The sequence below is a fragment of the Salvelinus fontinalis genome, unplaced genomic scaffold (assembly GCF_029448725.1).
Source record: "Salvelinus fontinalis isolate EN_2023a unplaced genomic scaffold, ASM2944872v1 scaffold_0006, whole genome shotgun sequence".
Classification (NCBI taxonomy): domain Eukaryota; kingdom Metazoa; phylum Chordata; class Actinopteri; order Salmoniformes; family Salmonidae; genus Salvelinus; species Salvelinus fontinalis.
This window is the reverse complement of record NW_026600215.1, coordinates 533,423-560,070: the sequence shown is the minus strand read 5'-3', so window position 1 is coordinate 560,070 and position 26,648 is coordinate 533,423. Positions and strand designations below refer to the sequence as shown.

Below are 26,648 nucleotides of genomic sequence, written 5' to 3'. Positions count from 1 at the left end.
CAGAATGATCATGTCTCCTCTAAGCATGAGCCAAATGATCCAGCTCTGGCAAAGGAGAGTGGAGTTGGATGGAGATGTAATCACCATTGCTGGCTAATTAACTTACCATCATGTTCCTAGAAAATGGATTAGCTACCAACAAACTTTCATTATCAGAGCCAGTTAGGAGTGGGCTGTAAGGGATAGGATGGCTAGAGGTGGGCTGGGCAGGCTAGGGGTAGGATGGGCTGGTTAGGGGGGGGCTGGGCTGGCTAGGGGTAGGACGGGCTGGTTAGGGGTGGGCTAGGCTGGCTAAGGGTAGGATGGGCTGGTTAGGGGTGGGCTAGGCTGGCTAGGGGTATGATGGGTAGGCTAGGCTGACTAGGTTTAAGATGGGGTGGGCTAGGCTGGCTAGGGGTAGGATGGGCTGGTTAATGGTGGGCTAGGCTGGCTAAGGGTAGGATGGGCTGGATAAGGGGTGGGCTAGGCTGACTAGAGGTAAGCTGGGCTGGTTAGGGGTGGGCTAGGCTGGCTAGGGGTAGGATGGGTAGGATAGGCTGGCTAGGTTTAAGATGGTGTGAACTAGGCTGGCTAGGGGTGGAGTAGGTTGGCTAGAGTTGGACTGGGCTGGGCTAGGTTGGCTTTGGGTGGACTAGGCTGGCTAAGGTATAGCTAGGCGGGCTAGGGGTGGACTAGGCTTGCTAGGGGTGGAGTAGGCTGGCTAGAGTTGGACTAGGATTTGACTAGGCTGGCTAGGTTGGACTAGGCTGCTAAGGTATAGCTAGGTGGCTAGGGGTGGACTAGGCTGGCTAGGGGTAGGCTGGCTGGGGGTGTGTTAGGTTGGGATAGGGGTGGACTGCACTGGCTCAGGTTGGGCTATGGGTGGTCTAGGCTTGCTGTGGTGGAATAGGCTGACTAGGGGTAGACTAGGCTGGCTAGAGTTACACTAGCCTTGCTAGGGGTGGACTAGGCTGGCTAAGGGTGGACTAAGGGTGGGTTAGGCTGGCTAGTGGTGGGTTAGGCTGGCTAGTGGTGGGCTAGGGGTGGGCTAGACTCACTATAGTTGTACTAGGCTTGCTGGGGTGGACTAGGCTGGCTAAGGATAGGCTAGGGGTGGTCTAGGCTGGCCAAGGGTGGACTAGGGGTGGGCTGGGGCTTCAAGGGGTGGACTAAGGGTGGGTTAGGCTGGCTAGTGGTGGGCTGGACTTTCTAGGGTTTGGCTAAGCTGACTAGGGGTGGTCTAAGCTGGCTAGGGCATGGCTGGGCTGCCTAGTGAGGGCCTAGGGGTGGTCTAGGCTAGCAAGGGATGGAGTAGGCTGGCTAGAGTTGGACTGGGGTGGACTAGGCTGGATAGGGTGGGCTAGCGGTGGACTAGGCTATCTAGGGATGGAGTTGACTGGCTAGGGGTGGACTAGGCTGGCTAGGGGTGGACAGGCTTGCTAGGGGTACGCTGGGTGAGATAGCGGTGGACTACACTAGCTAGGGGTGGGCTAGGCTTGCTAGGGTGGGCTAGGCTTGCTAGTGGTGGACTAGGCTTGCTAGGGGTGGGCTAGGCTTGATAGGGGTAGGTTGGGTGGGATAGGGGTGGACTACAGTAGCTAGCTGTGGGCTAGGCTTGCTAGGGTGGGCTAGGCTTGCTAGGGGTGGGCTAGGCTTGCTAGGGGTAGGTTGGGTGGGCTAGACTTTCTATATTTCTAGGGATATTGGTGGACTACACTAGCTAGGGGTGGGCTAGGCTTGCTAGGGATGGACTAGGCTGGCTAGGGGTGGACTAGGCTGGCTAGGGGTGGACTAGGCTGGCTAGGGGTGGACTATGCTGGCTAGGGGTGGACTAGGCTTTGTCGTGTCTTTGGCATCATTAAAACTGAATACTTATTTATCAAATAACTCTCTGTAAGTATTATTAAGTGATTAAACTGATTAATCATGTAACTGTAATTAACTAGGAAGTCGTGGCACCAAGGAAAATATTCAGATTACAAAGTTAGCATTTTCCTAATATAACTTTCAGATATTTTAATATCTGATCAATTAATCTTCAAATGAATTAATTTATTATTTACCTCACGTTAGTCTCATTCCAAATGTCGTATATTGTTGGTTATCTGCACGAGCCCAGTCTTCACTATGAATCATCCATACATCAATTGTCTTAAAATCATTTATTTACTAACTAAGTACTCACAGAAATGCATAACAAACAGTAGATAATGTTACAAGGAAATGATAGTGGATGTGCCCTAGTGGGCTAAACCTGCATGGCGGCTTGTTAGACAGAGTGATAATTATAACAATTGAAATGCTAATCCTTTTGCACATGAACGCTCACTCATTCGGGAACAATTGCAATCAATATATATATTTACGGTCAGTGTGTCGTCGGGATCTCTGTTGAGAAGTTCGTTTCTGTTGGAGAGTCTGTCCGCCCGCTCTCTCTCTCTGTCGAGGTTAGAATGGAGAGTTCAGAGTGACATTCATTCATGTCGTTATAGAATAGACGTTTCGGCGGTTGTCGGTCTTCGCGTTCAATGATACCGAATTCCTAGCTGCAGACTAGTAATTAATATCAAAGACTTATTCTTATTCTGTCGGTATCGATAGTCTAAGAGTTTAACCACATGGTATGGTTAAAAGATTCAGCCATCTACTCAAACCTTAGGTTTATGGTCTCTACTCAAACCTTGGCTCTCTCATGGTAAGCTGGTTTGCAACCTTTAGCCATCTCGTAATTGAGGAAAGCTCGGTCTCCTCTCAAATCTTGGCCCTCTCGTTATCGAGGTAAGCTGGTCTCCTCTCAAATCTTGGCCCTCTCGTTATCGAGGTAAGCTGGTCTGGTGATAGAAAACCCGGGTAGGGGTTTTATTCGTAAGAGCAGAAAAGGGCCTGTCCCAGTACGCCAGACCATAACTGTGCTCATGGGCGGTCCTCTGATTTAGTTAAACTCCAAAGGGAATTGGAGTTTCTTTCATTAAAGAGTCCAAAATCACATTACACAATTTCACAAACAGTATCATCCTCACTCATTCATCTTATACAACAATTAGATGTAAACCTCATATCTGAGGCTATTGTATAAACAGCGTTATGGTAATGTGGCCGTATTGTCTCCCATGAGTTTCACAAAATTGTACCAAACGGACCAGTTCGTAGCTGGATTCTTCACCGATCTTTTATACCTTCTCCAGAACATAAATGTCGTTTGGTTTTCCAGTTCTGTGAGGTGGAAGAAATTCCTTTGTTCTCTCTCTGAAACTCACTCTCTCTCTATACTGTCTGGCCATGAGGCAGGATCTTCCCTAGGTATTTACGACCTCTCTGACCACACACTCGTAGACAGAGTATGAGAGACAGAGGTAGGGGGATGGTGCAGAGGTAGGGGGATGGTGCAGAGGTAGGGGGATGGTACAGAGGTAGGGGGATGGTGCAGAGCTGTGTCCAAAGAGGGAAACGTCATGACAGCTTGCTAGGGGTAGGCTGGGTGGGATAGGGGTGGACTACACTAGCTAGGGATGGGATATGCTTGCTAGGGGTGGACTAGGCTGGGTAGGGGTGGACTAGGCTTGCTAAGGGTAGGCTGGGTGGGCTAGGGTTGGACTACACTAGCTAGGGTGGGCTAGGCTTGCTAGGGATGGACTAGGCTGGCTAGGGGTGGACTATGCTGGCTAGGGGTGGACTAGGCTTGCTAGGGGTAGGCTGGGTGGGTTAGGGGTGAACTACACTAGCTAGGGTGGGCTAGGCTTGCTAGGGGTGGGCTAGGCTTGGTAGTGTTGGGCTAGGCTTGCTAGGGGTGGACTAGGCTTGCTAGGGGTGGTCTAGGCTGGCTTGGTTTGGGCTAGGGGTTGAATAGGCTGCTAGGGATAGGCTAGGCTGGCAAGGGTTTGGCTAGACTCTCCAGGGTTTGGCTAAGCTTGCTGGGGGTGGACTAGGGGTAGGCTGGGGTTTTCTAGGGGTGGACTAGGGTTGGGCTAGGCTTGCTAGTGGTGGGCTAGGCTGGCTAGTGGTGGTTTAGTGGTTGTCTAGGATGGCTAGGAGTGGGATAGACCTTCTAGGGGTGGGATAGACCTTCTAGGGGTGGTCTAGGCTGGCTAGGGGTGGTCTAGGCTGGCTAGGGGTGGTCTAGGCTGGCTACGGGTGGGCTATCTAGGCTGGCTAGTGGTGGCCAGCTGGGTGTCTCTCCCTCAGCGTGTGGCAGGAGGCCAGCTGGGTGTCTCTCCCTCAGCGTGTGGCAGGAGGCCAGCTGGGTGTCTCTCCCTCAGCGTGTGGCAGGAGGCCAGCTGGGTGTCTCTCCCTCAGTGCGTGGTAGCCGGCCAGCTGGCTCTGTCTGGGTGACTGAGAGAGCATCTCTAATGGTCTAGTAGAGACAGAGCAGCCATCTCTCACTACCACTGCTAATAAGACTCCTGATAGAAGCTGCTCCCACTGTGTAGCCATTCATCCTGCTTATTAACCTGACTGAGCCCACTACCATGGCTGCCCTCATTATCATGGCTGCCCCAGCTTCAGCCCCAGCCGCCCTAGCTGCTACCCAGGCTCTGTCCTCTGTACTCTGACAACCCTCCACAAATGATTGAAGATACAGAGGCAGGACTGTCATGCACACGTACACACTCGCACACATATACAGACACACACACACACTCACCATGCACCCCTCACACGCTCTGGCTGCCAGAAGCACCTCTCACACGGTTTCTGCTCCGTCTGCTTCAATATTTATCTCCATTGATCAGACTAGCTGCAGACTTCCTAATTTATTTCCAGAAGCATTTAGCTTCATCGGGTCAGTAGGGCTCATCGGGTCAGTAGGGCTCATAGGGCCAATAGGGCTCATAGGGCCAACAAGGCTCGAAGAGGGCAACGTCATGACAGCTTGCTAGGGGTAGGCTGGGTGGGCTAGGGGTGGACTACACTAGCTAGGGGTGGGATATGCTGCTAGGGGCAGGCTAGGCTTGCTAGGGGTGGACTAGGCTTGCTAGGGGTAGGCTGGGTGGGATATTGGTGGACTACACTAGCTAGGGGTGGGCTAGGCTTGCTAGGGATGGACTAGGCTGGCTAGGGGTGGACTAGGCTGGCTAGGGGTGGACTAGGCTGGCTAGGGGTGGACTAGGCTGGCTAGGGGTGGACTAGGCTTGCTAAGGGTAGGCTGGGTGGGCTACGGGTGGACTACACTAGCTAGGGATGGACTAGGCTGGCTAGGGGTGGACTAGGCTTGCTAGGGGTGGACTAAGCTTGCTAGAGATGAAGTAGGCTTGCTAGGGGGGGAATATGCTGGCTAAGGGTAGGCTGGGTGGGATAGGGGTGGACTACACTAGCTAGGGTTGGACTAGGCTTTCTAGGGGTAGGCTGGGTGGGTTCATAGGGCCAGTAAGGCTCATAGGGCTCATAGTGTCATTAGGGCTCATAGTGTCATTAGGGCTCATAGTGTCAGTAGGGCTCATAGTGTCAGTAGGGCTCATAGGGCTCATAGTGTCATTAGGGCTCATAGTGTCAGTAGGGCTCATAGTGTCAGTAGGGCTCATAGGGCTCATAGTGTCATTAGGGCTCATAGTGTCAGTAGGGCTCATAGTGTCAGTAGGGCTCATAGGGCTCATAGTGTCAGTAGGGCTCATAGTGTCATTAGGGCTCATAGTGTCATTAGGGCTCATTGGGTCATTAGGGCTCATAGGGCTCATAGTGTCATTAGGGCTCATAGTGTCATTAGGGCTCATAGTGTCAGTAGGGCTCATAGGGTCAGTAGGGTTATTAGGGCTCATAGGGTCAGTAGGGCTCATAGTGTCAGTAGGGCTCATAGTGTCAGTAGGGCTCATAGTGTCATTAGGGCTCATAGTGTCAGTAGGGCTCATAGTGTTATTAGGGCTCCTAGGGTCAGTAGGGCTCATAGGGTCAGTAGGGCTCATGGGGTCAGTAGGGCTCATAGGGCCATTAGGGCTCATAGTGTCATTAGGGCTCCTAGGGTCAGTAGGGCTCATGGGGTCAGTAGGGCTCATGGGGTCATTAGGGCTCATGGGGTCATTAGGGCTCATAGTGTCAGTAGGGCTCATGGGGTCAGTAGGGTTCATAGGGCTCTGGTCCAAAATAGTGCACTATTTTGGGAATATGGTACCATTTGGGACACAGCCCGGGAGAAATAGGGCAGAGATGAAATGACGCTAAATGAGAAGTCCCCCCAAAAAATGGGTAGGTCACACATGTAAGTACTCCGGGTTGGGTAGCCTTCTTTTCTAAATGTAATCCATGACAGTTACATGTAATCAGAGACTCCCCAACCCTGGAAGGAGGCCATGAGGACATTGGCTTGTGATTCTATCCAAATGGATGATCAACAAGGATGAGTGATCAATTATTACATCACTGAGAAAGGAAAGTTGTTTAAAGTGATCTACTTGTATCTATAAGGGAATCCAGGATGTTGCATGGCCATGCTCTCAACGTGAGAAAGACAGTGGAAAACAAGACACAATGTGGTACAGTAGGTTTGAGGTTGGGGGGAAAACAAGACACAATGTGGTACAGTAGGTTTGAGGTTGGGGAAAAACAAGACACAATGTGGTACAGTAGGTTTGAGGTTGGGGGGAAAACAAGACACAATGTGGTACAGTAGGTTTGAGGTTGGGGGGAAAACAAGACACAATGTGGTACAGTAGGTTTGAGGTTGGGGGGAAAACAAGACACAATGTGGTACAGTAGGTTTGAGGTTGGGGGGAAAACAAGACACAATGTGGTACAGTAGGTTTGAGGTTAGAGAAAAACAAGACACAATGTGGTACAGTAGGTTTGAGGTTGGGGGGAAAACAAAACACAATGTGGTACAGTAGGTTTGAGGTTGGGGAAAAACAAGGCTTCTGGAAATAATTGTTGTCGGCATGCTCAACTGGTGTCGCTCATTCAGCTGATAAACGTTCAACCAGTTCTCCCCATTTAAGCAACGAGACGGAATCAGAGGCCAAGCCTTCTCCGGTTTCTCCTCCATCCGTTACAGGGTCTGAGCCACCGAAGACTCCCATCGTTATAAATTGAAAACCCTAGTCATTGGCGACTCCATTATCCACAATATTAGACTTAAAAGAGTCATCCAGCGATTATACACTGATTACCAGGGGCCAAGGCTACAGACGTTAAGGCTAATCTGAAAAGGGATCTGGTTTAAGCTAAAACTCGCAAGTGTAGAGAGTATAGGGATATTGTTATCCACATCTGCACCAACAATGTTAGTCAGAGGTTTTATTTAGCAAGATTGAGCAAGATGGCGCCGACAGAGATAGTCTCCTCGCTTCGAGTCCTAAGGAAACTATGCAGTATTTATTTTTGTATGTATTAATTGTTACATTGTTAGCCCAGAAAATCTTAAGTCTTATTACTTACAGCCAGGAAGAACTATTAGATATCAGAGCGACTTCAACTTACCAACATAACGACTAGGAATCTAACTTTCCCGAGGCGCATACTTCGTTACGACTACCACCCAGGACAATGATTCTAATCCCAGAGGCCGACCCAAAACAACGTTGCCGCGGAAGAGATTCTAACAAAACAACGTCTTCCAGAGAAACATCAGAGATTGTAACATTCTCTGTTTCACGGAAAGATGACTCTCTCGGGATATGTTGTCGGAGTCGGTTCAGCCACCGGGATTCTTCATGTGTCGCGCCGACAGGAGTAAACATCTCTCTGGGAAGAAGAAGGGCGGGGGGATGTATGTTTCATGATTAACAACTCATGGTGTAATCATAACAGCAAACAGGAACTCAAGTCCTTTTGTTCAACTGACCTAGAATTCCATACGAAATGTCAAATGTCGACCATATTATCTCCCAAGAGAATTCTCGTCGGTTATTGTCACAGCCGTTATTGTCACTCCACAAGCAGATACCACGACGGAACTTCGTGGATACCTCAAGGAACTTCACTGGACTCTATGTAAACTGGAAACCATATAACCTGAGGCTGCATTTATTGTAGCTGGGGATTTTAACAAAGCAAATTTGAGAACAAGGCTACCTAAATTCTATCAGCATATTGATTGTAGCACACTGTAATACACTAGATCCCCGCTACTCTAACTTCTGCGATGTATACAAAGCCCTCCCCTGCCCTCCCTTTCGGCAAATCCAACCATGACTCCATTTTGCTCCTACCGTCCTATAGGCAGAAACTCAAACAGGATGTAGCCACGACAAGAACCATTCAATGCTGGTCTGACTAAATGGAATCCACGCTTCAAGATTGTTTTGATCACGAGGACTGGGAAATGTTCCGGGCAGCCTCAGAGAACAACCTCAGGAGGCTGAAGAAATGTGGCTTGTCACCTAGAATCCTCACAAACTTTTACAGATACACAATTGAGAGCATCCTATCGGGCTGTATCACCGCCTGGTATGGCAACTGCACCGCCCACACCCGCAAGGCTTTCCAGGGGGTGGTGCGGTCTGCACAACGCATCACCGGGGGCAAACTATCTGCCCTCCAGGACACCTACACCACCCGATGTCACAGGAAGGACAAACATATCATCAAGGACAACCACCCGAGCCACTGCCTGTTCACCCCGCTACCATCCAGAAGGCGAGGTCAGTACAGGTGCATCAAAGCTGGTACAGAGAGACTGAAAAACAGCTTCTATCTCAAGGCCATCAGACTGTTAAACAGCCGTCATTAACACAGAGAGGCTGATGCCTACATACAGACTCGATATCATTGGCCACTTTAATTAAATGGATCACTAGTCACTTTAAATAATGCTAATTTAATAATGTTTTCATACGTATCTTACATTACATTACACATCTCATATGTATATACTGTATTTTACTCCATCTATTGCATCTTGCCTATGCCGGTTGGTCATTACTCATCCATATATTTAAATGTACATATTCTTATTCCATCCCTTTAGATTTGTGTGTTTTAGGTAGTTGTTGTGGAATTGTTAGATTACTTGTTAGATATTATTTACACTGTTCGGAACTAGAAGCACAAGCATTTTGATACACACACATTAACATCTGCTAACCATGTGTATGTGACCAATACCATTTGATTTGAGGTCACCAAGCGCAACATAGCTTCAGCCTGTAAATTATCAAGAACAATGTGTCGAGTAATTGAGTAATTGTCTCTTTCCCCCTCCCAGTTCAGGGGAGTGATGAGCTCCACAGCAGAGTCTCACAACTCAATCGCTGGTTGAAAATTGTTTTCTGCCCCTCCCAAAATATACAATTTGTAGATAATTGGCCCTCTTTCTGGGACTCCCCCACAAACAGGACCAAGCCTGGCCTGCTGAGGAGTGACGGACTCCGTCCTAGCTGGAGGGGTGCTCTCATCTTATCTATCAACATAGACATGGCTCTAACTACCTCTCGCTCCACAATGACAAAGGGTGCAGGCCAGCCTGTTTACTGTAGTCTGCCACTAGCACAGTCAGTGTAGTCAGCTATCCCCATTGAGGGGACGTGTGCTCATGCTCCGAGCATGTGCTGATCAACTGGCTGGTGTCTTCACTGACATTTTGAACATGTCCCTGATTGAGTCTTTAATACCAACATGTTTCAAGCAGACCACCATAGTCCCTGTGCCCCAGAGCACTATACTAATTTGTCTAAATGACTACAGACCCGTAGCACTCACGTCCATAGCCATGAAGTGCTTTGAATGTCTGGTAATGGCTCACATTAACACCATTATCCCAGAAACCGTAAACCCACTCCAATTTGCATAGCACTCAAATAGATCCACAGATGATGCAATCTCTATTGCAATCTCTATTGCACTCCACACTGCCCTTTCCCACCTGGACAAAAGGAACACCTATGTGAGAATGCTATTCATTGACTACAGCTCAGCGTTCAACACCATAGTACCCTCAAAGCTCATCACTAAGCTAAAAATCCTGGGACTAAACACCTCCCTCTGCAATTGGATCCTGGACTTCCTGACGGGACGCTCCCAGGTGGTAAGGGTAGGTAACAACACATCTGCCACGCTGATCCTCAACACCGGGGCCCCTCAGGGGTGTGTGCTCAGTCCCCTCCTGTACTCCCTGTTCACCCATGACTGCGTGGCCAACCACGACTCCAACACCATCATTACATTTGCCAACGACACAACAGTGGTAGGCCTGATCACCGACAACGATGAGACAGCTTATGGGGAGGAGGTCAGAGACCTGGCTGGGTGGTGCCAGAATAACAACCTATCCCTCAATGTAATCAAGATAAAGGAATATGATTGAGGTTGACAGGAAAAGGAAGACCGAGCACGCCCCCTTTCTCATCGACGGGGCTGTAGTGGAGCAGGTTGAGAGCTTCAAGTTCCTTGGTGTCCACATCACCAACAAACTAGAATGGTCCAAACACACCAAGACAGTCGTGAAGAGGGCACAACAAAACCTATTCCCCCTCTGAAAAGATTTGGCATGAGTCCTCAGATCCTCAAAAGGTTCTACAGTTGCAACATCGAGAGCATCCTGATTGGTTGCATCACTGCCTGGTATTGCAACTGCTCGGCCTCCGGCTGCAAGGCACTACAGATGGTATTGAGTACGGCCAAGTACATCACTGGGGCTAAGCTGCCTGCCATCCAGGACCTCTACACCAGGCTGTGTCAGAAGAAGGCCCTAAAAATTGTCAAAGACTCTGTTACCGCATGGCAAGCGGTACCGGAGCGCCAAGTCTTGGACCAAAAGGCTTCTCAACAGCTTTTACCCCCAAGCCATAAGACTCCTGAACAGGTAATCAAATGGCTACCTGGACTATTTGCATTGTGTCCCGCCACCCCTCTTTTATGCTGTAGCTACTCTCTGTTTATCGTCACTTTAACTATACATTCACGTACATACCTCAATTAGCCCGACTATCCGATGCCCCCACACAAAACCCTTTTTTTTTTACTTAAAATTGCACTGTTGGTTAGTATTTCACTGTAAGGTTGTTATATTTGGCGCACGTGACAAATAATAAACTTTGATTTGAGACCGTGTCTCTAGGTTGGGCAAAACTAACATGGCGGTGTTCGCCTTAGCAATCTCACTGCAATAAAGACCTCCTCCATTCCTGTCATTATTGAAAGTGCTTGTGATATCTCACATCTCAAAATAGGGCTACTTAATGTTAGATCCCTCACATCCAAGGCAGTTATAGTCAATGAACTATTCACTGATCATAATCTTGATGTGATTGGCCTGACTGATACATGGCTTAAGCCTGATGAATTTACTGTTTTAAATGATGCCTCTCCTCCTGGTTACACTAGTGACCATATCCCCTGTGCTTCCCGCAATGGCGGAGGTTTTGCTAACAGTTACGCCACATTTCAATTTCTAAATTACATTTTTTAACACTGCGTTTTTGTCTATTGAGTTTCTAGTCATTAAATCTATGCCGCCTACTCAATCACGTTTTATAGTTACTGTTTACAGGCCTCCTGGGCCATATACAGCGCTATTCACTGAGTTCCCTGAATTCCTATTGGACCTTGTAGTCATGGCAGATAATAATCAAATTTTTGCTGACTTCAATATTCACAATATTCACATGGAAAAGTCCAAAGACGCACTCCAAAAGGCTTTCGGAGCCATCATCAACTCAGTGGGTTTTGTCAAACGTGTCTCCAGAGCGACGCATTACTACAATCATATCCTGGATCTGGTTTTGACCCGTGGAATAAATATTATAGGACTATATGTTTTTCGTCATAATCCTGGACTATCGGACCACCATCTTATTATGTTTGCAATTGAAACAAAAAATCTGCTCAGACCCAAACCAAGTATTATCAGAAGCCATGTTATAAATTATTGGACACCCCAAAGATTCCTAGATGCCCTTCCAGACTCCCTTAACCTACCCAAGGACATCAGAGAACAAAACTCAGTTAACCACCTAAGTGAGGATCTATATTTAACCTTGTAACACCCTAGAGAGGAGATAGCTTTCACTTCAACAGTGATGAATTTATTAACTTCTGAGACAAAATGATCATGGTCATTAGAAAGCAAATTACGGACTCCTAATTGAATCTAAGTATTTCTTCTAAGCTCAGTTGTCCTGAGTCTGCACAGAACTTCCAGGTTCTAGGATCAATGGAGACACTCACATTTTTTCATCTGCACATCTATCACTCCAGTGTTAATTTGCTAAATTGTCATTTCTAGGCTACTATGGCCTATTTATTGCCTTACCTCCTTACGCCATTTGCACAAACTGTATATAGACTTTTATATTGTGTTATTGACTGTATGTTTGTTTATTCCATGTGTAACTCTGTTGTTTTTGTCGCACTGTTTTGCTTTATCTTGGCCAGATCGCAGTTGTAAATGAGAACTTGTTCTCAACTGGCCTACCTGGTTAAATAAAGGTGAAATAAATCATATATATATATATATTAGAAAGCAAATTACGGACTCCTTTTTGAATCTGCATATTTCTCCAAGACTCGGAGTCTGCACAGAACTGCCAGGACATAAGATCAATGGAGACACTCAAGTTTTTTAATCCTATATCTCTCAAAACATTCATGAAAATAGTAAATGACCTGTAAACCTTCAAGCTGCCTACTGGAACCTATTCCAACTAAACTACTGAAAGAGTTGCTTCCTGTGCTTGGCCCTCCTATGTTGAACATAATAAACGTCTCCCTATCCACCGGATGTGTACAAACTCACTAAAATTGGCAGTAATAAAGCCTGTCTTGAAAAAGCCAAACCTTGAACTGGAAATTATAAAAAACAATTGGCCTATATATATTTTTTTTTTAAAGCTGTTGTGCAGCAACTCAATGCCTCCCTGAAGACAAATAATGTATATGAAAGGCTTCAGTCTGGATTTAGACCCCATAATAGGACTGAGACTGCACTCGTGAAGGTGGTAAATTACCTTTTAATGGCGTCAGAACAAGGCTCTGCATCTGTCCTCGTGCTACTAGACCTTGTGTCGTTTTTGACACCATCGATCACCACATTCTTTTGGAGAGATTTTAAACCCTAATTGGTCTACACGGACAAGTTCTGGTCTGGTTTAGATCTTATCTGTCGGAAAGATATCAGTTTGTCTCTATGGATGGTTTGCCCTGTGACAAATCAATTGTACGTTTTGGTGTTCCTCAAGGTTCCGTTTTAGGACCACAATTGTTTTCACTATATATTCTACCTCTTGGGGGATGTCATTCAGAAACACAATGTCAACTTTCATTGCTATGCGGACGATACACAGCTGTACATTTTCATGAAACATGGTGTAGCCCCAAAATGTCCCTCCCTGGAAGCCTGTGTTTCAGACATCAGGAAGTGGATGGCGGCAAATGTTTTACTTTTAAACTCAGACAAAACAGAGATGCTTGTTCTAGGTCCCAAGGAACAAAGAGATCTGCTGTTGGATCTGACAATTAATCTTGATGGTTGTACAGTCATCTGAAATATAAATGTTTAGGACCTCAGCGTTACTTTGGACCCTGATCTTTCTTTTGACGAACATATCAAGAATATTTCAATGGCAGCTTTTTTCCATCTTTGTAAAATTGCAAAAATCTGAAACTTTTTGTCCAAAGATTATGCTGAAGAATGTATCCATGCTTTTGTCACTTCTAGGTTAGACTACTGCAATGTTCTACTTGCCGGCTACCTAAATAAAGCACTAAATAAACTTCAGTTAGTGCTAAACACGGCTGCTAGAATATTGACTAGAACCCAAAAATGTGATAATATTACTCCTGCTTCCTGTTAGGGCTGATTTTCAAGGTATTACGGCTGACCTACAAAGCATTACATTCTCAGCATTACTTTCTCATGCCCATCTCTCCAATTTGGTCCTGCAGTACATACCTACACGTACGCCAAGGGCACAAGACACAGGCCTGTTTATTGCCCCTAGAATTTCTAAGCAAACAGCTGGAGGCAGGGCTTTCTATCGAGCTCTATGTTTATGTAATGGTCTGCCTATCCATTTGAACGATACAGACTCGGTCTCAACCTTTAAGTGTTTACTGAAGACTCATCTCTTCAGTAGGTCTTATGATTGAGTCTAGTCTGGCCCAGGGGTGCGAAGGTGAACGGCAAGGCACTGGTGCAATGAACCACCCTTGCTGTCTCTGCCTGGCCGGTTCCCCTCTCTCCACTGGGATTCTCTGCCTCTAACCCTATTACAGGGGCTGAGTCATTGGCTTACTGGTGCTCTTCCATGCCGTCCCTAGGAGGGGTGCGTCACTTGAGTGGGTTGAGTGGTGTGGGGGCTGTGTTTTGTCAAAGTGCCAGGGGGCTACAGTCAGTCTATTACATATGGTGTAATTCTCCTGTCTTATCTGGTGTACTGTGTAAATTTAGGTATGCTCCCTCTATTTCTCTCTCTCCATCTCTCCCTCTCCTCCCGGAACTGGGCCCTAGGACCATACCTCAGGACTACCTGGCCTGATGACTCCTGGCTGTTTCCAGTCCACCTGGTCATGCTGCTGCAGGAACCCTGACCTGTTCACCAGACGTGCTACCTTGTCTCAGACATGGTGTCTTCAATTCTCTCTCTCGCTCTCTCTCTCTCTCTCTACCACACCTGCTGTCTTGACCTCTGAATGCTTGGCTATGAAAAGCCAACTGACATTTACTTCTGAGGTACTGACCGGTTTCACCTTCTACCACTGTGATTATTATTTGACCCTGCTGGTCATCAAAGAACAATTGAAAATCTTGAAGAACAATCTGGCCTTATTGGCCATGTATCTCTTATAATCTCCACCCGGCACAGCCAGAAGAGGACTGGCCACCAGGTTCCTGTCTTTCTAGGGAGTTTTTCCTAGCCACCGTGCTTCTATATCAACATTGCTTGCTGTTTGGGGTTTTAGCCTGTGTTTCTGTATAAGCACTTTGTGACATCTGCTGATGTAAAAACGGCTTTATAAATAAATGTGATTGATAAACTCAATGTTCTACAGTACGTTTGAGGTTGGGGAAAAAGAAGACTTAAGCAAGAACACAAAATATTCACACAATAGTTATAACCCTTGAGGACTTCCCGAGATGAAACAGTATAGCTGCAGAAGCAATACCAAATGGGTCTATGCAAAGTGTTCATGCTTGCCATCAAAGAGCGTGACATTTACAAGTAATTTATTTCATTACGACTTGGAAGCTACAACGATTCAGCTGGGACTTTGTGGCCTTTTGATTTAATTACTGTCTGTTTAGTGTTTCATTTGCAGACATTGATATAATCCTATTACCAAAGAGGTTACGGGGGAAAAAAATGAAAATATGGAAATGATATGCCTGGTCAATTCAAAAAAAAGTTTTGAGCTGGTGAGTTCATGGTGGAGGCTGATTTCAGTTGATAAAGCCCTTCTAAGTGATTGTTTCTGTGTATAGATAAACTGCTGATGTGTCTTAGGACCATAGATAGGAGGGTCATTTCAAGGAAGCAGTGATGTAGTGGTATAAAATAGGTGTGTAAACGATGTTCCTGCTTCCCCGTTCGTGAATAAAGTAACATTCCCTATATTTCTAATGCATTTTCCTGGATGGGTGGGTAAACGCTTGAGTAATATGATAATAGTAAAATAAGAAAGTTGTTTAAACTGAATTCACGTGTGTTTACCCTCCGCTGCACTGCTAAGGGAAGGTGTGTTTACCCTCCACTACACCTCTAAGGGAAAGTGTGTTTTCCCTCCACTACACCTCTAAGGGAAGGTGTGTTTACCCTCTACTACACCACTAAGGGAAGGTGTGTTTACACTCCACTACACCACTAAGGGAAGGTGTGTTTACCCTCAACTAGACCGCTAAGGGAAGGTGTGTTTACCCTCCACTACACCTCTAAGGGAAGGTGTGTTTACCCTCCACTACACCTCTAAGGGAAGGTGTGTTTACCCTCCACTACACCACTAAGGGAAGGTGTGTTTACACTCCACTACACCACTAAGGGAAGGTGTGTTTACCCTCCACTACACCTCTAAGGGAAGGTGTGTTTACCCTCCACTACACCTCTAAGGGAAGGTGTGTTTACCCTCCACTACACCACTAAGGGAAGGTGTGTTTACCCTCCACTACACCTCTAAGGGAAGGTGTGTTTACCCTCCACTACACCTCTAAGGGAAGGTGTGTTTACCCTCCACTACACCTCTAAGGGAAGGTGTGTTTACCCTCCACTACACCACTAAGGGAAGGTGTGTTTACCCTCCACTACACCTCTAAGGGAAGGTGTGTTTACCCTCCACTACACCACTAAGGGAAGGTGTGTTTACCCTCTACTACACCGCGAAGGGAAGGTGTGTTTACCCTCCACTACACCGCTACAGGAAGGTGTGTTTACCCTCCACTACACCTCTAAGGGAAGGTGTTTACCCTCCACTACACCTCTAAGGGAAGGTGTGTTTACCCTCCACTACACCTCTAAGGGAAGGTGTGTTTACCCTCCACTACACCACTAAGGGGAGGTGTGTTTACCCTCCACTACACCACGAAGGGAAGGTGTGTTTACCCTCCACTACACCACTAAGGGAAGGTGTGTTTACCCTCCACTACACCTCTAAGGGAAGGTGTGTTTACCCTCCACTACACCACTAAGGGGAGGTGTGTTAACCCTCCACTACACCACGAAGGGAAGGTGTGTTTACCCTCCGCTGCACTGCTAAGGGAAGGTGTGTTTACCCTCCACTACACCTCTAAGGGAAGGTGTGTTTACCCTCCACTAGACCTCTAAGGGAAGGTGTGTTTACACTCCACTACACCTCTAAGGGAAGGTGTGTTTACACTCCACTACACCTCTAAGGGAAGGTGTGTTTACCCTCCACTACACCGCGAAGGGAAGGTGTGTTTACCCTCCACTACACCTCTAAGGGAAGGTGTGTTTACCCTCCACTAGACCACTAAGGGAAGGTGTGTTTACCCTCCACTACACCTCTAAGGGAAGGTGTGTTTACCCTCCACTACACCACTAAGGGAAGGTGTGTTTACCCTCCACTACACCTCTAAGGGAAGGTGTGTTTTACCCTCCACTACACCTCTAAGGGAAGGTGTGTTTTACCCTCCACTAGACCTCTAAGGGAAGGTGTGTTTACCCTCCACTACACCACTAAGGGAAGGTGTGTTTACCCTCCACTACATTGCTAAGGGAAGGTGTGTTTACCCTCCACTACATTGCTAAGGGAAGGTGTGTTTACCCTCCACTACACCTCTAAGGGAAGGTGTGTTTACCCTCTACTAGAACACTAAGGGAAGGTGTGTTTACCCTCCACTAGACCACTAAGGGAAGGTGTGTTTACCCTCCACTACACCTCTAAGGGAAGGTGTGTTTACCCTCTACTAGAACACTAAGGGAAGGTGTGTTTACCCTCCACTACACCGCGAAGGGAAGGTGTGTTTACCCTCCACTACACCTCTAAGGGAAGGTGTGTTTACCCTCCACTACACCTCTAAGGGAAGGTGTGTTTACCCTCCACTACACCACTAAGGGAAGGTGTGTTTACCCTCTACTAGAACACTAAGGGAAGGTGTGTTTACCCTCCACTAGACCACTAAGGGAAGGTGTGTTTACCCTCCACTACACCACTAAGGGAAGGTGTGTTTACCCTCCACTACACCTCTAAGGGAAGGTGTGTTTACCCTCCACTACACCTCTAAGGGAAGGTGTGTTTACCCTCAACTAGACCACTAAGGGAAGGTGTGTTTACCCTCCACTACACCTCTAAGGGAAGGTGTGTTTACACTCCACTAGACCGCTAAGGGAAGGTGTGTTTACCCTCCACTACACCTCTAAGGGAAGGTGTGTTTACCCTCCACTACATTGCTAAGGGAAGGTGTGTTTACCCTCCACTACATTGCTAAGGGAAGGTGTGTTTACCCTCCACTACATTGCTAAGGGAAGGTGTGTTTACCCTCCACTACACCTCTAAGGGAAGGTGTGTTTACCCTCCACTACACCGCTAAGGGAAGGTGTGTTTACCCTCCACTACACCACTAAGGGAAGGTGTGTTTACCCTCCACTACACCTCTAAGGGAAGGTGTGTTTACCCTCCACTACACCGCTAAGGGAAGGTCTGTTTACCCTCCACTACACCTCTAAGGGAAGGTGTGTTTACCCTCCACTACACCTCTAAGGGAAGGTCTGTTTACCCTCCACTACACCTCTAAGGGAAGGTGTTTACCCTCCACTACACCTCTAAGGGAAGGTGTGTTTACCCTCCACTAGACCTCTAAGGGAAGGTGTGTTTACCCTCCACTACACCTCTAAGGGAAGGTGTTTACCCTCCACTACACCTCTAAGGGAAGGTGTGTTTACCCTCCACTACACCGCTAAGGGAAGGTCTGTTTACCCTCCACTACACCTCTAAGGGAAGGTGTGTTTACCCTCCACTACACCACTAAGGGAAGGTGTGTTTACCCTCCACTAGACCACTAAGGGAAGGTGTGTTTACCCTCCACTACACCTCTAAGGGAAGGTGTGTTTACCCTCCACTACACCACTAAGGGAAGGTGTGTTTACCCTCCACTACATTGCTAAGGGAAGGTGTGTTTACTCTCCACTACACCGCTAAGGGGAGGTGTGTTTACCCTCCACTACACCTCTAAGGGAAGGTGTGTTTACCCTCCACTACACCTCTAAGGGAAGGTGTGTTTACCCTCCACTACACCACTAAGGGAAGGTCTGTTTACCCTCCACTACACCGCTAAGGGAACTGACTGTGTCAACTGGGGTCTCCTGCACGCCACAAGACTGTGTTAGTCCACTGTGGCAGAGCCTCGGGCAGGACTAGGCAATCCTGGAGTGTTTGTATTTATTATATATCCCCATTAGTTCCTGCCAAGGCAGCAGCTACTCTTCCTGGGGTTTATTATTGATCCCCATTGGTTCCTGCCAAGGCAGCAGCTACTCTTCCTGGGGTTTATTATTGATCCCCATTAGTTCCTGCCAAGGCAGCAGCTACTCTTCCTGGGGTTTATTATGGATCCCCATTAGTTCATGCCAAGGCAGCAGCTACTCTTCCTGGGGTTTATTATGGATCCCAATTAGTTCCTGCCAAGGCAGCAGCTACTCTTCCTGGGGTTTATTATGGATCCCCATTAGTTCCTGCCAAGACAGCAGCTTCTCTTCCTGGGGTTTATTATGGATCCCCATTAGTTCCTGCCAAGGCAGCTGCTACTCTCCCTGGGGTTATTATGGACCCCCATTAGTTCCTGTCAAGGCAGCAGTTGCTCTTCCTGGGGTTTATTATGGATCCCCATTAGTTCCTGTCAAGGCAGCTGCTACTCTTCCTGGGTTCCAGCAAAAATTATGGCAGTCATACAATGTATCTGTTTTTTTTAAAACAGGGCCCTAGAAAATAGATAACTGAGACTGAAAAGTCAAAATTCCTTTCAGACGGATGCAACACGCTGAACTAACCGGACAATCAAACGTTTTGTTGCGAATAGTCATCTGGGGGCGCAAGAAACGCAGAAGAAAAGGCTCAAATACACTGCAGAAGACTTAAACGTCAAGCTACCTGGAACCCATTATCCTCCAGTACCACCATATTCCAGAACTGCAACCTACCTGGAGTGTCCAGAAGGTGTCAAGTGCTCAGAGACATGGCCAAGGTCAAGAAGGCTGAAACACGACCACCACTGAATAAGATTCACAAGTTGAAGAGTCACGATTCGGCAAAGAAATACCTGAAGACATCATTTTCAAAGGTTTTATGGACAGATGAATTGAGAGTGACTCTTGTTGGTCCAGATGGATGGGCCCGTGGCTGGATCAGTAATGGACACAGGGGCACCACTTCGAGTGGCGCCAGCAAGGTGGAGGAGGGGTACTGGTATGGGCTGCTATCATTAAGGATGAGGTAGTTGGACCTTTTTGGCTTGAAGATGGACTAAAACTCAACTCCCAAACCTACTGCCAGTTTCTGGAACATTATTTCTTCAAGCAGTGGTACAGGAAGAAGTCCTCAGCATGCAGGAAGGCCATGATCTTTATGCAGGACAATGCTCCATCACATCCAAGTACTCTACTGCTTGGCTAGCCAGCAAGGGCCTCAAAGAGGCCCGAATAATGACCTGGCCCCCTTCCTCACCTGACTTAAATCCTATTGAGAACTTGTGGGACCTTTTCAAACGTGAGATTTACAGTGAGGGAAGACAATACACCTCTTTGAACAGCATTTTGGAGGCTTTGGTTGCTGCTTCAGCGAAAGGTGACCGTGAACAGATCATCTGTAGGTGATCGTCAGACTCCATGGATGAAAGGCTCATAACAGTTACTGAAAAGAAGAGTGGCTATATTGATCACTGAATATTTATGAAAGGCCAAAAATGTTATTTAATTCTAATTTTGTGTTACTTATTTGTTACACTTACTCTAAAATGTGAGAATAAACAAGTGAGTTGGGAGAAATTATTTTTGTAATTTAGTTGCCTAATAATTCTGCACACTAATAGTTGCCTAATAATTGTGCACACTTATATATTCGCCTGAGAAAGACAAAACTCACTTTTCCTCTGTTAAACATTCAGGTTTGAGGTTCAATAACATTTTGGATTGACTGAGAGCATTGTGTTTGTTCAACAATAAAATTAATCCTGAGGAACACAAATGTCTAATAATTGTGCACGCAGTGTATTCTTAGGTAGCGGAATGACTTCTGCTTCTGTAACGGATGTGAAATGGCTAGCTAGTTAGCAGGTACGCGCTAGTAGGATTTCAATCAGTTACGTCACTTGCTCTGAGACTTAAGTAGTGTTGCCCCTTGCTCTGCAAGGGCCGCGCCCTTTGTCGAGCGATGGGTAACGACGCTTCGTGGGCGACCGTTGTTGATGTGTGCAGAGGGTCCCTGGTTCGCGCCCGTGTCGGGGCGAGGGGACGACGTAAAGTTATACTGTTACATTGGTGCTGTTGACCCGGATCACTGGTTGCTGCGGAAAAGGAGGAGGTTGAAAGGGGGGTGAGTGTAACGGATGTGAAATGGCTAGCTAGTTAGCGGGTACGCGCTAGTAGCATTTCAATCAGTTACGTCACTTGCTCTGAGACATTAAGTAGGGTTTCCCCTTGCTCTGCAAGGGCCGCGGCTTTTGTGGAGCGATGGGTAACGCTGCTTCGTGGGTGACTGTTGTCGATGTGTGCAGAGGGTCCCTGGTTCGCGCCCGTGTCGGGGCGAGGGGACGACGTAAAGTTATACTGTTACACTTCCCTCCAGGCCTGGCGGAAAATCATCTCTAGTAGACCTAAATTGAAAATATGCCAAATAGGAGTGGCAATATCATCCGCTATTATCCTCAGTAATTTTCCATCCAAGTTGTCAGACCCCGGTGGCTTGTCATTGATGATAGACAACAATCATTTGTTCACCTCTTCCACACTCACTTTATGGAATTCAAAATTACAGTTCTTGTATTTGATAATTTAGTCCGATATACTTGGATGTGTAGTGTCAGCATTTTGTTTCGGGCATGTTTGCTAATCTTGCCAATATATATATATTTTTTTTTCACCTTTATTTAACCAGGTAGGCTGGTTGAGAACAAGTTCTCATTTGCAACTGCGACCTGGCCAAGATAAAGCATAGCAATTCGACACATACAACAACACAGAGTTACACATGGAATAAACAAAACATACAGTCAATAATACAGTAGAAAAAATAAAACAAAGTCCTAAACTAAGTACATGCACTTAGTGTAAATGAGGTAAGACAAGGGAGTTAAGGCAATAAATAGGCCACGTAATTACAGTATAGCAATTAAACACTGGAATGGTAGATGTGCAGAAGATGAATGTGCAAGTAGAGATACTGGGGTGCAAAGGAGCAAGATAAATAAATAAATACACTCTGCAGATGAGGTAGGTAGATAGATGGGCTGTTTACAGATGGGCTGTTTACAGATGGGCTGTGTACAGGTGCAGTGATCTGTGAGCTACTCTGACAGCTGGTGCTTAAAGTTAGTGAGGGAGGTATGAGTCTCCAGCTTCAGTGATTTTTGCAGTTCGTTCCAGTCATTGGCAGCAGAGAACTGGAAGGAAAGGCGACCAAAGGAGGAATTGGCTTTGGGGGTGACCAGTGAGATATACCTGCTGGAGCGCGTGCTACGAGTGGGTGCTGCTATGGTGACCAGTGAGATATACCTACTGGAGCGCGTGCTACGAGTGGGTACTGCTATGGTAACCAGTGAGCTGAGATAAGGCAGGGCTTATCCTGTCTTTCTCCTGTTGTTTTATTTCTTTACCTACCTATTTTTCACCTAATACCTTTTTCGCACTATTGGTTAGCATTTAACTGTAAGGTCTTTAACCTGTTTTCGGCGCACGTGACAAATAAACTTTGATTTGATTTCCCCACATAGTCACTGTGGGGACGACGTCCTCGATGCACTTATTGATGAAGCCAGTGACTGATGTGGTGTATTCCTCAATGCCATCGGAGGAATCCCGGAACATATTCCAGTCTGTGCTAGCAAAACAGTCCTGTAGTTTAGCATCTGCTTCATCTGACCACTTTTTTATAGACCGAGTTACTGGTGCTTCCTGCTTTCATTTTAGCTTGTAAGCAGGTAGCTATGTTATGTGGGGAGATCTCAGGGGGATTGGTGTAGCTATGTTATGTGGGGAGATCTCAGGGGGATTGGTGTAGCTATGCTTAGCTCAGGGGGATTGGTGTAGCTATGCTTAGCTCAGGGGGATTGGTGTAGCTATGTTATGTGGGGAGATCTCATGGGGATTGGTGTAGCTATGTTATGTGGGGAGATCTCAGGGGGATTGGTGTAGCTATGTTATGTGGGGAGATCTCAGGGGGATTGGTGTATCTATGTTATGTGGGGAGATCTCATTGGGATTGGTGTAGCTATGCTTAGCTCAGGGGGATTGGTGTAGCTATGCTTAGCTCAGAGGGATTGGTGTAGCTATGTTATGTGGGGAGATCTCATGGGAATTGGTGTAGCTATGTTATGTGGGGAGATCTCATGGGGATTGGTGTAGCTATGTTATGTGGGGAGATCTCAGGGGAATTGGTGTAGCTATGCTTAGCTCAGGGGGATTGGTGTAGCTATGTTATGTGGGGAGATCTCAGGGGGATTGGTGTAGCTATGTTGTGTGGGGAGATCTCAGGGGGATTGGTGTAGCTATGTTATGTGGGGAGATCTCATCGGGATTGGTGTAGCTATGCTTAGCTCAGGGGGATTGGTGTAGCTATGTTGTGTGGGGAGATCTCAGGGGGATTGGTGTAGCTATGTTATGTGGGGAGATCTCAGGGGAATTGGTGTAGCTATGCTTAGCTCAGGGGGATTGGTGTAGCTATGTTATGTGGGGAGATCTCATGGGAATTGGTGTAGCTATGTTATGTGGGGAGATCTCAGGGGGATTGGTGTAGCTATGTTATGTGGGGAGATCTCATGGATTGGTGTAGCTATGCTTAGCTCAGGGGGATTGGTGTAGCTATGCTTAGCTCAGGGGGATTGGTGTAGCTATGTTATGTGGGGAGATCTCAGGGGGATTGGTGTAGCTATGTTATGTGGGGAGATCTCAGGGGAATTGGTGTAGCTATGCTTAGCTCAGGGGGATTGGTGTAGCTATGCTTAGCTCAGGGGTCAGTCGAAGTAAAATGGTTTCATTTCCATGTACTGTAATCTACTTGGACTGATTTATCTAATTTCTCGACTGTCTTTTTAATTTGCTTAATACTGTAAGCCACAGACTTTCAGCGGGGTGTGCTCCTAAAAGGCTACCACCAGGATATAATACAGTTATTAGAATCAGTGGACTGATATTTCAGTGGGTGATATTTAAATGACCTCATGGTGTCGTCATCGATTAGATTTACATGTCCAACAAAAAAAAATGACAAGAATCAACAATCTCATTTCCCTGTATTCCAGCCTGTGTCTGAGGAGTTCCAGAATGGCGAGGGCTTTGGCTACATCGTGGCGTTCAGAGCCAATGGGACGCGAGGATGGAAGGAGAAGATGGTGACATCAGCAGATTCCACTACGTACAAGTACAGAGACGAGACCTTCCCTCCCCTCACCCCCTTCGAAGTGAAGGTGGGCGTGTACAACAACAAGGGAGATGGACCCTTCAGTGGTGTGGTCACTGTGTACTCTGCAGAGGGGGGTGAGTTATTGCACTCGCACATCTAAGGACTTCTTTGCAGGGGTAGGGAAGGTTAAAGTTATTCAAAGGGAAATCGCTCCTTCAAGTCGGCTTACAAATTATGGAATTTCTGAAGTCATTTTGCTGACGAAAGCCGAGAAGCTGCAACATCAGTACAAAAAGATGTGAGTTCTACTGTCACATCCTCAGTTCTACTGTCACATCATCAATTCTACTATCAGTTCTACTGTCACATCCTCAGTTCTACTGTCACATCCTCAGTTCTTCTGTCACATCCTCAGTTCTACTGTCACATCCTCAGTTCTACTGTCACATCCTCAGTTCTACTGTCACATCCTCAGTTCTCCTGTCACATCCTCAGTTCTACTGTCACATCCTCAGTTCTACTGTCACATCCTCAGTTCTACTGTCACATCCTCAGTTCTACTGTCAGTTCTACTGTCACATCCTCAGTTCTACTGTCAGTTCTAATGTCACATCCTCAGTTCTACTGTCACATCCTCAGTTCTACTGTCAGTTCTAATGTCACATCCTCAGTTCTACTGTCACATCCTCAGTTCTACTGTCACATCCTCAGTTCTTCTGTCACATCCTCAGTTCTACTGTCACATCCTCAGTTCTACTGTCAGTTCTACTGTCACATCCTCAGTTCTACTGTCAGTTCTACTGTCAGTTCTACTGTCACGTCCTCAATTCTACTGTCAGTTCTACTGTCACATCCTCAGTTCTACTGTCAGTTCTACTGTCAGTTCTACTGTCACGTCCTCAATTCTACTGTCAGTTCTACTGTCACGTCCTCAGTTCTACTGTCAGTTCTACTGTTAGGTCCTCAGTTCTACTGTCAGTTCTACTGCTACGTCCTCAGTTCTAATGTCACGTCCTCAGTTCTACTGTCACGTCCTCAGTTCTACTGTCAGTTCTACTGTCACATCCTCAGTTCTACTGTCAGTTCTACTGTCACATCCTCAGTTCTACTGTCAGTTCTAATGTCACATCCTCAGTTCTACTGTCACATCCTCAGTTCTACTGTCACATCCTCAGTTCTACTGTCACATCCTCAGTTCTACTGTCAGTTCTACTGTTAGGTCCTCAGTTCTACTGTCACATCCTCAGTTCTACTGTCAGTTCTACTGTTAGGTCCTCAGTTCTACTGTCACATCCTCAGTTCTACTGTCACATCCTCAGTTCTACTGTCAGTTCTACTGTTAGGTCCTCAGTTCTACTGTCACGTCCTCAGTTCTACTGTCATGTCTGTCGTGGAATGTCTTGAGTCAAATATTTGCACAGATACTGGAACCTGTGATTTCAGTTTAGACTTTCTTGCAAACGTAGCAGAGCCGAGCCCTTCCATGGAAAATAATAAATTATCGTTTTACAGAGTCCTGCCTTTATAGTTTTCTATCTTTGCATAACGTATAGAGTCACCTTCCTCTATATGAAAATAGCTTCCCTTGACCTTTCTCCATTATTATCTTTCCATTTCAGTTCTTGCTTGTTGACGCCCACATCTGACAGCTGTATAGGTTATAATGGTAACAGGGCCCTGGTCCTATATGTTCCATTCCTTATATAGCCATTCTGTCTCAGCTCTTCAAACTGGGCAGCCTAGATGCTGCTAATAATGGAAATGTAATCATAGTCCTGAGTTTTGCTCCCACATGTCCTCAGTTCTACTGTCACGTTCTCAGTTCTACTGTCAGTTCTACTGTCACGTCCTCAGTTCTACTGTCACGTTCTCAGTTCTACTGTCAGTTCTACTGTCACGTCCTCAGTTCTACTGTCAGTTCTACTGTCACGTCCTCAGTTCTACTGTCACGTCCTCAGTTCTACTGTCACGTTCTCAGTTCTACTGTCAGTTCTACTGTCACGTCCTCAGTTCTACTGTCAGTTCTACTGTCAGTTCTACTGTCACGTCCTCAGTTCTACTGTCACGTTCTCAGTTCTACTGTCAGTTCTACTGTCACGTCCTCAGTTCTACTGTCAGTTCTACTGTCAGTTCTACTGTCAAGTCATAAGTTATTGTTATCAATATGTACTGATTGACTGTAGAGATTTACTGTTATCAATATGTACTGATTGACTGTAGAGATTTACTGTTATCAATATGTACTGATTGACTGTAGAGATTTACTGTTATCAATATGTACTGATTGACTGTAGAGATTTACTGTTATCAATATGTACTGATTGACTGTAGAGATTTACTGTTATCAATATGTACTGATTGACTGTAGAGATTTAATGTTATCAATATGTACTGATTGACTGTAGAGATTTAATGTTATCAATATGTACTGATTGACTGTAGAGATTTAATGTTATCAATATGTACTGATTGACTGTAGAGATTTACTGTTATCAATATGTAATGATTGTACTGAATCAACGTATTTATTTTCAAATCCCCTCGTTATTATGAGACGTGTCAGCAACATTATTAATGTCTGTAGTGTACATGTCAAGTACATTACTCACTCTGCAATCAACACGTAACTATGCATCATTTTCTACAAGACACACAGGAGACAACTAGCGGCAGTTAAAGTATGACTACATTTTGTGTGTCTGTGAGGTTTCTAAGGTTGGTGTGTGTGTGTGTGTGTGTGTGTGTGT

At 46.3% G+C, this 26,648-nt stretch overlaps 1 protein-coding gene across 3 annotated transcripts in view; it reads left to right on the top strand.

Annotated features, from left to right (window-relative positions):
• The window catches only part of cntn5 (contactin 5), a 737,853-nt gene that overhangs the window by 689,553 nt on the left and 21,652 nt on the right, over positions 1 to 26,648 (top strand). For all 3 annotated transcript variants that reach the window (XM_055910389.1, XM_055910391.1, XM_055910390.1), the window contains one exon: positions 23,801 to 24,035. In XM_055910389.1, the coding sequence (XP_055766364.1) occupies positions 23,801 to 24,035 (235 nt within the window). The remainder of the gene's footprint in view (positions 1 to 23,800; positions 24,036 to 26,648) is intronic.